This window comes from Zingiber officinale, chromosome 4A (genome assembly GCF_018446385.1).
Source record: "Zingiber officinale cultivar Zhangliang chromosome 4A, Zo_v1.1, whole genome shotgun sequence".
NCBI lineage: Eukaryota > Viridiplantae > Streptophyta > Magnoliopsida > Zingiberales > Zingiberaceae > Zingiber > Zingiber officinale.
The window spans coordinates 15342769-15353734 of NC_055992.1; the positions used below are offsets into that span (position 1 = coordinate 15342769).

General features: G+C 37.2%; 2 protein-coding genes across 4 annotated transcripts; both read left to right on the forward strand.

Moving 5' to 3' along the window:
- Positions 1-576, forward strand: LOC121972261. Its single transcript, XM_042523950.1, has one exon. It carries the CDS (start codon positions 1-3, stop codon positions 574-576), a length of 576 nt encoding a protein of 191 aa, XP_042379884.1.
- Positions 577-1603: 1027 nt separating this feature from the next.
- On the forward strand, positions 1604-3778 carry LOC121969617. Of its 3 annotated transcripts, none has more exons than XM_042519812.1 (6): positions 1604-2101; positions 2544-2633; positions 2728-2790; positions 2865-2927; positions 3003-3055; positions 3247-3389. In XM_042519812.1, the coding sequence occupies exons 1-6, from the start codon at positions 1697-1699 to the stop codon at positions 3254-3256; spliced, it is 684 nt and encodes a 227-aa protein (XP_042375746.1). In that variant the 5' UTR covers positions 1604-1696; the 3' UTR covers positions 3257-3389. The 3 variants fall into 3 exon arrangements, with proteins under 3 accessions (XP_042375746.1, XP_042375744.1, XP_042375745.1); XM_042519810.1 differs by having other exon boundaries at positions 1608-2101; positions 3035-3055; positions 3247-3778; XM_042519811.1 differs by lacking the exon at positions 3003-3055 and having other exon boundaries at positions 1613-2101; positions 3247-3774.
- The last annotated feature ends 7188 nt before the right edge of the window (positions 3779-10966 follow it).

Consider the following 10966-nt stretch of genomic DNA (forward strand, 5'->3'; position numbering starts at 1 on the left):
ATGGCACAGGAGAAGATGAAGAAGAACAGAGACGAAATGGAGGGAAAGAGAGAAGCAGAGACGAAGGCCAGTAACGCCGGCGACGGCCGGGTGCACTCGACGTCGCAGGCCCTCGAGCTCGACCTGCTCGGCATCGCGAAGGCCAAGCCGGTCTCTCCGAAACGCCCGGAACGGGTGTTCCCCTGCAACTACTGCAGGAGGACGTTCTACAGCTCGCAGGCGCTCGGCGGCCACCAGAACGCGCACAAACGCGAGCGCAGCCTCAACAATCGCGGAGTCGCCGCCGATGTTCCGGAGTACGGGACATTTCCGTTTCCACACTACTCAGGACGCAGGATCGGTGTCCAAGTGCGCTCCATGATTCACAAGCCGTACGTCGGAGCGCCGTTGGCTGCCGACGCCGCCGGCGGGCTGCTATATGGGCAGCGTCGCCACGAGTATTTTCGGTTCTACGCTGCGGCGGGGAGAGTTCCACAGCCGCTGCCGCTTCAGGTGGCCAAATCGGAGGAGGCGTCGACATCATTCGATAGGAAGCAGGAAGAGTTGACTAATCTTGACTTGACTCTTAGGCTTTAGACTAGCAGTCTACTTGCTTGTTTTAATTTCTTACTTTTTTTTTACTGAATTAATCATTTTGTCATGATTCCAAGACTTAAATTGCAGTTCTAAGTCTGTTCGTCACGCAGTAATTTTCGTTGTTTCATTGATTCTGAATAACGCCATGAAGAAAATTTAAGATTGACAAGCAATTAGCCATTTTCATTTAATACGACAACATTAATTATTTGGATTCACTAATACGGTTTTAATCGTGCATTTATTACGATAAAATTCCAAAAATTATGTTGTGCTCCTTTTCTCGCAATGCATGTTTATAAAAGAGTATATTTGTTAAAAAAAACAAATATCAATTAATTCGTATAATTCTATTCGATCTCTATTTTAAAAAGTCAAGTTCGATTAAACCGATTGAATATTAATAGTCAATTGATATAGCAGTCAACGGCTAATGACATATCAATCAATTGTAAGATTTAAAAATCGAATGATATACCCAGTTGTCCATATCAATCGATTAATGGTGATCGACCGCTAGAGTTAAAAAATCAAATAGAATATTATTGTTGAAAAAATATAAGTCGATGGATGATGAAAATTTCAATTTTTCATCGAAATACCTAATGAGTTTTTTATTAGATTAGTTTAATTTTTATTGAAAATTTTGGTTAATTTGAAAGAAATTTGATTTAATCAGTTTTGAATTATTTGATTCGGTCTGTTCGATTTTAAACCGATTGATCACTCTATACGTGCTGTAATATCCTCATCTTAGGTCTATCCATTATTGGATTGAAACAACTTCCATTATTTTTAAGGCTTACAATTAAGGACTTTATTTTAATGCTGGCTGGGTTCGTTTATTTTCCAAATACTATCGAACCAACCAGATTGTGCCGGGCCGGGGAGAGGCCAACCTTTCAAACCGTTCCATGTCGGTTTATTGCGATATTTGACCGATTCAATTGTAATTTAGAATGCACGCTTTCTCAACCAACCCATCTCCCCCTCCATGGCTCCATCATGCCCGTTTTACTTATTTACCATCATGCCCCTCATTCTACTCCTTGTATTACAATCTTTCCCACATCGGCCCAAGCATTAACTCATCGCTCCTTTCTCTCCTACTCCGTCTCCCATGGCCGCCACCAGTACCTGCGACGACGGAGAATGGTCGAGGGAAGCCCTTCTCAATCCCGATCTCGCTGTGGCCGTCATCCTCAGCTTTCGTCAGCAGAACCGGCATGACCGGGAGGTAGCAGGCGATGCGGGACCGTCCGCCTACGCGCCGACACGGCCTCTAGAGTGGGGAAGGCGGATCAAGCGGTCACGGATGATGAATATCACACGGATCATCCCAACTACAGAGGAGGAGGAGGAGGAGGAGGAGGAGTTGAAGAAGAGGAAGGGGAAGAGGCGGGCGAGTCCGCAGTCGCCGCTGGAGGGGTACAGCAGTGCATCCGCGAGCGTTGAAGAGGACAGCCCGAGGGCCGGAAGATCCACCGGCGTCTGCGTCGCACATATGGAAGAATGCCGCAGCGAGGTGACGACGCCCCCTTCTCCTCTCGCTTCTTCCGTCCCTCTCCCCCTCACCTTTGTTGCTTTTTCTCGTGACGAAAATACCCTAGCGCTCGTATTATCTCTGATGCCGTTGCATTTCCACCCCACTGGCATCGCGGTTCATCTTTTTGACGAAAATACCCTAACCCTCACTTTCTATTAATTTGATGATTTTACGATTTTTCGTGATAACTTTTTGTTAGTTTGGAAGCCCTTTTCGGAGCAATGAATTCTCCCCCATCCAAGATAAACTCCTTTGCTTACCTCGATTATGATGGGTGGGTAACAAAACTGATTACGTCGTGTACATCGAGTATTCTTCCGCCGTATCTTTGCGCTTTCGGTGGCATTTCCCATCTGCCAAGCGCCAGCCGACGAAGGCTTCCACTGGCTCGCTTTTTTACGTTGTCAGCCTTCTGATGCAGGTGGCGGTGGTGGCCATGAACCTGCGTGCACCGGAGGCTTCGATGAACCCAGCCTCGTGCCGCGTCCGAAGGCCGTCCTCGAAAAAAAGGGTAAGCATTAAGCACCGAGTCCTAAATTAAGTCGTTTGTTCTCGTTGGCATTATTCCGTCTTCTTGTTAATTTGCCGTCTGGTTGGGTGGGCAGACGAAAGTGGAACTGCAGATCGTGCAGGCCGCTCTGATTGAAGAGAAGGCGAAAATACTTCAGGTCGCTTCGTTTTTTCCCTGTTATTTTGGCTGAGGATTTAAATTCACGGGCTTTTGTTATGTAAAATGTTGCAGGAGATAGACAAGTGGCGGAGCACATTGGAGAAGCTGAGGGTGGAAAATGGCAATCTACATAAGGTTACCACCAAAAGCTCATGCCTTTTCTTATTTTGTTATGTTTTGCAGCCCTTTGCCTGACTGTACGTTGATCAGATTAGGACTTTCCCTGTTGATCACTGTTTTAGATGCAAGAATTTGGTGATGAGGTAAATAGGGAAGAAATCTTCAAAATTCACGCTCTTCTCTCTTCCAGGGGCTGGTGGAGTAAACACAGCCTCATGGATTGCTGCTACCTCAAATTAAGTTGACGTGATTTTGGAATAAAATCTCTTCTGAATCTAAAGCAAGCTTGGTGAGCTTTGCTGCCTATTCTGAATCACCTTCTTCCTTCTTGCAGGTACTCTTGAAATCAGCTAAAAAACGCCCTAAGGATGTTCAGCTACCTGCGGATCTAGATCATCCACCCATCGACACTCCGTCTTATCTTCCGGGGCGGAAACATTCCATTCAACTTCCAGACCTCAATGAACCCTTACAGTGGTAGATAGAAGTAACACTACTAACACCATTTAGAATTTCCTGCTAATAACAATTTGAAAGAATTATATCCAGATCGGCACATTGTATAGCATAAGACTCTAAAACTTGAATGTTAGTTACTGGTTATGAAATTATAATCTAATCATAATAGTGATTCGCTATTGATAAAATCAGATTGACTTTGTTGTAATAAGAATAGAAAATTTTTGTTAATGGTTTTTTATTTTGGATTCTGATTCCAATGTTTAGTTACTGATTCAAAGGACTACTACTGGTAAGGTTTAGTCACTTTTCATATTCTAAACAGTAGTATGTGGTCAGAAGGTTATTCGAGCATGATAATGTATGAACGATTTGTGTGTAAAATACTTTTGTGGGTGGTGTTTAACATTTTTAACTTGACCAATGAATACTTATTAGCCTCCTTAATTTTTTTTTTAATCTAGAGATCTAACTCATCAAATCTATTAATCCTGATGTGACTGTAGAAACTATCCTTAGAGGAGCTCTCCTTGTGATATGATGCTCGGAGCTCCCTCCCACCCTCCGTGTTATGTAGGGCGCTTCTTCAAATTTTTTTAATTATTAAAAATCATTTTATTTTTAATATTTGTAATAATTATTAAAAATCATTTTATTTTTTAATATTTGTAAAAAAATAGCGGTTGCACAATGGTTAATTTGTTAGCTATTTTTATAATAAAATTTAAATTTTTTATTTTAAAAAATCTATAAATATATTTTTAATTTCTTATTTTTTATATATCTTATCATTCTTTTGCTTCTTTCTTCTTTCTTACTTACATTCTCTATTTCTATTTGAGAGATCTTTCTTACTTTCATTCTCTATTTCTATTTGAGAGATTGATGAAAATTTTAATATTTTTTTTTATAAATATGTTGAATTTTCCAAATGTAGAAAGAAATATATCTTTTAAAAATATTCATATTATTTCAAATGTCTAATATCTTTATTTTTCTTTCACACACAATATCTTTTAAAATTTTAAAATATTTCATATACTCCCCAATATCTTTCAAAATTTGTAAATTTCCAAAGTTTTAAATAATTTCGATGAATCCAAATAACGCCGCTCTAGTTCCATTTGGTATGTATCTATCCCAAGATTGGCCAGCTATAAGCAGTCAATTTCGAATACCTTCTTTGCCTTAAGTATTTTCTTGTCCTCAACTATTAGACATGCTTTTGATTAAATTAAGAAGGGCTACTACTGATCCATCTATTAGTGATAAAGAATTTCTAATGTCATTATCTGGTCTAGCAACTCAATGGCCACCACACTCATTACAAGAAAAGCGTGAGTTGAACAGAGAAAGATGATTCGAAATGCAAATTTTGGTCTCTTGATAAAGACGTGGTCCTTGCAAAGTCATGGGCAATTATTAACACCAACGCAGTCATTGGTGTTGAAGATCTCTGGCCGACTAGAAGAGGAGGGGGGGGGGGGTGTTGAATGGCTTGGTCACCCCAAATTGTTTGCCTTCCTATAATGTTAGTGCATAGCGGAATATTAACAATAAAAACTAAGAGAGAAAGCAAACACTAACAAGATATGTGACATGGTTCAGAGATTGCTTCCTTCTACTCCATGACTTGCCCTTGAGGTGGACGATCACTCAATCCGTCGATGGATTAGTCTCTGGAAATCTCCAGCTAATGCTTTCTACTTCTTGGTGGAACAAACCTCTCATAAAGCTCTCTTACTCTTTACATGATGAAAACTTAAATTAGCAGGAAGAGAATTAGATTGGAAGCTTGAGGGAATGACTTAAGAGAATTCTAGTAAAAATCAGTAACCTCCTCTATCCCTCAAATCTTCCTTAAATAAAGTGGGAAGAGTTTATCACAAGACAACTCATTTCCCGTGTACCAATCGATTGATACTTCCATCAGTTGACTGATGTTACTATTGGATGTAGCCAACGACTACTTCATAGAATCATGGATTTTGCCAACGATCATCAACAGCCACTTACCAGTTGACTGGTAATAGTACCAGTCAACTGGTCACTGCTAGCTAAGCGAACAGAATGCTTCTGTTTGTTCCCAGTCGACTGCCACTTCCATCAGTCGACTATCCTAGTTACACACTCACACTCATCCTCTTCGAAGTCACCCTTTGAAGCCCTCTTCCTCAGCCTTTGTCCCTCAGATATACTCGAGCTCGCGGCTCCTCTTCATGTATTCTTCGTGTTGCTTTGAAGTCCGCTTCCCTCGACTCCACTCCATTGTTCCTCGTCCGACGTTCCCTCGGATGCCTTCTACATCATCTTTCACAGTCTCAAGGACCCGACCTTACGATGAGCTTCCCAAGTTTGGTCGTACCAAGCTCTTCATATGTGTTTCACCAAGTCTTGTATGACTCTAACACATATATCAAACCAATATGAAAGCCTAACTTAAACTATTTGATACACACATCAAAACTATGATCATACACGATCAAACCTAGGTCGATTGCCTTTACAATCTCCCCCTTTTTTTATGTGTGACAATATGTTTAAGTTAGACATACTTAATACTTGAAAATTGAAAGTAATATATATATATATATATATATATATATATATATATATATATATATATATATATATATATATATATATATATATATATATATAAAAGCATAAATCTAAGCCCCCCTTAATATATGCTCTATCAATTTAATTTTCAAGTTTTACATAAATTGGGAGAAATATAAGTTTTTAACTTAAGCCTTCCCAATTCTCTTCCTTTGATACCATAAAAAAAATCACCACGAATAATCATACATACTATAATATCAATTTTGACTTAAATTTGACCGAAAATCAATTTCTAAAAATATAAGCTGAAAGCTGGAAACCAGACACCAGTTGACGGTGTATGTTGTAGTCGACTGGCACGAGCTGAATCACACTTTCTAATTTTTTAAGTCATATTTAAAAATGCATGAGAAATTTCATAAAATTTGAAAAATCATAAATTTTGAAAACATATTTCTTTTAAGTTTCTTTAACTAGGAAAAATATATTTTCATGAAAATTCATTATATTTTTGAAGTTTTGACAAAAACTCAAAAACCTTGAAAACACTCAAATTTATATCACTTTGAATCCTAGAATTCATATGTTTCAAAATAACTATACCATTGTAGATAAAATATAGAATTGTTTTCAAAATATTTAAAATGTTCAACTATGATCTATGGGCAAGATGTCCATTAATTAAATATTTACTTTCTCCATAGTTGGTCTATGATTATTATTTTGATATATTTCATGATTCAACAATATGTCACAAGCATAAGTGAATTATAAGTATCATCCTATCATTTCACATCTATGTTTAGAATATAAGATAAGTCATTGTGAGATGACATGAAGGTAACCTTTACTTAGCCCTTCTTATCAAAACATTTAAAATGTTTAACTATGAACTATGGGCAAGATGTCCATTAATTAAATATTTACTTTCCCCATAGTTGGTCTAGATTACTATTTTGATACATTTCATGATTCAACAATATGCCATAAGCATAAGTGAATTATGAGTATCATCCTATCACCTCACATCTATATTTAGAATGTAATACAAGTCATTGTGAGATGAAATGAAGGTAACCTCTACTTAGCCCTTTTTATCACAAATTTCTATCAAGGTTAAGTGTTCCCCCTTAAGGTCTTAAGTTAACCATTTTTCAAAAATAATTTTAAATATGACTTTAATGGTTGACTAAACCAAAAATCTTCTAACCCTTGAGGATTGATTTTGGCACCCAATGGACATTTTTTTCTAATTGGGTTAACCAAATATTCCTTAGGGATCCCTTTTCTATATCTATGGTTCTTGTCTTGGATTGCCCCTAGCAAGTAAACAATGGTAAGTTTTCTCATTGTTGGGTTCATCATAGCCTAATCTCTTTTTCTTAAAATTTGTCCTTTGGCTCCCAATGATCATGCTTAGGGTATTTGAACCAATTTCAAATTTTTTAAGGGCTTTAGTAAGATATTCTACCTTTTCCCTTAATCTCTTATTTTCTTCTTCTAAACATGAAACACTTAAACTAGAAGAAGCGTGTATATTAGAGAAATTATTTACCTAAGAAGACATGGATTCTAATTTTTTCTCTAAAATACTAATCTCATTTTTCAAGGATTATTTTTATTTTTAGCCTTAAACAAATCTTCATTTGTACTTGAAATAATTTTGACTAAAGTATGAGTGGGTAGATTGTATACCTCACTTAACGAGAACTCTGAATCCGATATTTGCCCTCCCCCTTCACTTGAGCTCTTTTCTTCTTCATTTTCGGATGAAGTGGAAGCTATGTCATCAACTCCCATTAAGGCAAAATGAGAGACATGGTGTTCTTCTTCTGATGATGATGGATCATCCCATGTTGCCTTTAGGTTTTTGACTTTCTTCCCCTTTTCTTTAGTCTTCTTCTTTTCTTCCTTCTTCTTCCCTTCCTTCTTCAAGAGAGGACATTGATCCCTCATCTGTCCTTCTTCTTGGCAATTGTAGTAAATGACCCTCATAGTTCTACTCCTGCTTCTTGAACATTTCCTAGTATGAGATTTGTTAGTTGAAAAGTTTTTAAATACTTTTCTCATTTTCCTTACCATATATGCCTCTTGATCACTATCCATTGAGACACTTGATTCTTCAGAGTCAGAGGATGGTGGTGATGAAGACTTCTTCTTCTTACCCTTTTTCTTGTTTGCCACAAGGACTACTCCTCTTGATCTATGGGTTTCTCCATCTAACCCTTTAACTCTAGTTTTGTGGAGCTCCATTATTAAGACGAATTCATCTAGAGAGAATTTCTCTAGGTCTTTAGAGTAATAGAATGAATCTACAATTGAGCTCTAAGTTGTGGTTGTTGGGAAAGTATTGATGGCTTTCATCATAATGTCTCGGTTGGAGAGTTTCTCACATACACTTGTTAGTCCACTCAAAATTTCTTTAATTTAGCATGAAGTGAAGATATATTTTCTCCTTTTTAACGTTTGATATTGTTGAGTTGAGTTTGGAGAATATCTCTTTTTGCCAATTTTGCTTCCAATGTGCCTTTATGAAGCTCTATTAGCTTTTTTCACAAATCTTTGGCACTAGTGTAGTTTTCAATCATTGTTACTTCTTGTTGGGGAAGAATATTTAGTAGATGATGCAAGACTTTTGAGTTTGCTAAATGTTATTCCTTTTGCTTTTTTTTTCTATCTTGTTTTGTTGATTATCATGTTATTTTTATCCCTAGGTATCTCAAAACTATTTTGTATTATTAGCATTATATCGAAATCGGTATAAAAAAATACCTATATTCTTTTCTTCCACTGCGAGAAGTCTCCCTTGAACTTTGGTAGTTGGATGTGTGAGCCGACTATTTCGTTGAAAGTGCTCTTCTCAGTGATTAGACCGTTAAAAGGCGTCCTCACTCTGATACCACTTACTGAAGGCTAGTGGCCGACAGAAGGAAAGTTGAATAGCTTAGTCACCCCAAATCATTTACCTTCCTATAATGTTAGTGCGTAGCGGAATAATAACAATAAAAACAAAGTAAGAGAGAAAGCAAACACTAACAAGATTATGTAACTGATTCGGAGATTGCTTGGTCCTACTCCATAGTTTATTCGTGAGGTAGACAATCCCTTAATTCGTCGGTGGATTAGTCCCCGGTAATCTCTAACTAATGCTTTCTTCTTCTCGGTGGAGCAAACATCTCACAAAGCTCTCTTCCTCTTTATAAGATGAAAACTTAGATTAGGAGGAAGAGAATTGGCTTAGAAGTTTGAGCAAATGACTTAGGAGAATTCTAGCAAGAATCAGTAACCTCCTTCATCCCTCAAAGCTTCCTTAAATAGAGTGGAAAGAGTTGATCACAAGACAACTCATTTCCTGTGCACCAGTTGACTAGCACTTCTATCAGTTAACTGGTGTTACCGTTGGATGTAGCCAACGGCTACTTCGCAGAATCAAGGATTCTGCCAACGATCATCAACGGCCACTTATCAGTCGACTGGTCACTGCTGGCTAAGTAAATAGAATATTTCTATTTGTTCCTAGTCGACTGCTCAGTCGACTGGTCTTGGTTACATACTTACACTCATCCTCTTTTGAGTCATCCTTTGAAGCCCTCTTCATCGGCCTTCGTCCCTTAGATGCACTCGAGCCCGCGACTCCTCTTCATGCATCCTTCGTGTTGCCTTGAAGTTTGCTTCCCTCGGCTCCACTCTATTGCTCCTCGTCCGGCGATCCCTCCAATGCCTTCCACATCATCCTTTATCGTCTTAAGGACCTGAGCCCTAGGATGAGCTTCCCAAGCTTGGCTGCATCAAGCTCCTCATGTGTATTTCACCAAGTTCTGCATGACTCAAACACACATATCAAACCAATATGAAAGTCTAACTTAAACTCTTTGACACACACATCAAAACCATGATCGTGCCCGATTAAACTTAGGTCGATTGCTCCCACAATTGGTAATGACCAGAAGGATCATGTTTTTTTGGAAACGTATGGCTGATTACTATAACAAGCATCGATCCACTGGAACTTTGACTAGAAGCTATCAACAATTAAAATCACATTACTATAAGTTTGCACCGATGGTAAATGAATTTTTTTTGTAACTTCTAATAATTTTTATACTCATTGTTAAAGTGGTTAGAGTGATGAGAATGTGTTAGAGAGCGCATTGAACATGCTGAAAGCCAACAACAGTAACAAGGACTTCAAGTATATGCATGTGTGGAAGGTTCTCAGAAATTATGAGAAATATGCTTAACAATTAGTTGCTTATTACTCTAGCAAGAAGGCAATGACATCCGAATCAATGGGGAACACGTCAACATCAAATCTAAATACGAGTGTTGATGTGGATGACTCTAAAGTCCACATTCGTCCGATAGGGCAAATACAATGAAGAGGAAGGGCAAATCCAAAGTTAAAGAGAGTGACATAATGGAACAAAGTATCGATAAAGACTGATAAAATATTAAAGAATATCAAGTATAAAAAAATGACTTTACGAGAAGCTAAGATCTTTCATAAGGATTATGAAATTCTTATGAAGGATACTAATGAGATGACACCCCGATAATTTCATATATATATATATATATATATATATATATATTGAAAAAATTAAAGAGAGATGTGGTAGGATGTAGATGTGTTTAAATTTTTTTAATATATTATTATAATTTATATCTTTTTATAATACTTTTTATATATCTTAATACTTATGTAATTTTTTAAAAATTATTAATGTTATTTCATGTTAATAATTTATGAATTTAAATTTTATAAAAAATTAATTATATATAAGGTAAAATATGGAAAGATAAGAAATATATATAATAAATAAGTATGAGACCATGAAAAAGTTGTTGAGAGGTTTTTTTTTTATAGTAGAGAGATACATGGGCGGAATTAGAAACAAAAATAGGGGGGGGGGGGGGGTTGAATTGCATAGATATTTTTTATGGCTAAATAAGAATATTTAATAAATAAAAATTTTACATCAACAATGGTTTTTGTTTTGAGTGGTAAATTATACTACATATACTTCCTT

What these genes read in the sequence shown, in the direction of transcription:
- LOC121969617 (XM_042519810.1), top strand. Translation starts at nt 1,697, where the DNA reads ATGGCCGCCACCAGTACCTGCGACGACGGAGAATGGTCGAGGGAAGCC. An exon ending in GGCCGTCCTCGAAAAAAAGG is followed by an intron (nt 2,634 to 2,727) that starts GTAAGCATTAAG and finishes TTGGGTGGGCAG; the next exon opens with ACGAAAGTGGAACTGCAGAT. An exon ending in AAAATGGCAATCTACATAAG is followed by an intron (nt 2,928 to 3,034) that starts GTTACCACCAAA and finishes TCACTGTTTTAG; the next exon opens with ATGCAAGAATTTGGTGATGA.
- LOC121972261 (XM_042523950.1), top strand. Translation starts at nt 1, where the DNA reads ATGGCACAGGAGAAGATGAAGAAGAACAGAGACGAAATGGAGGGAAAG.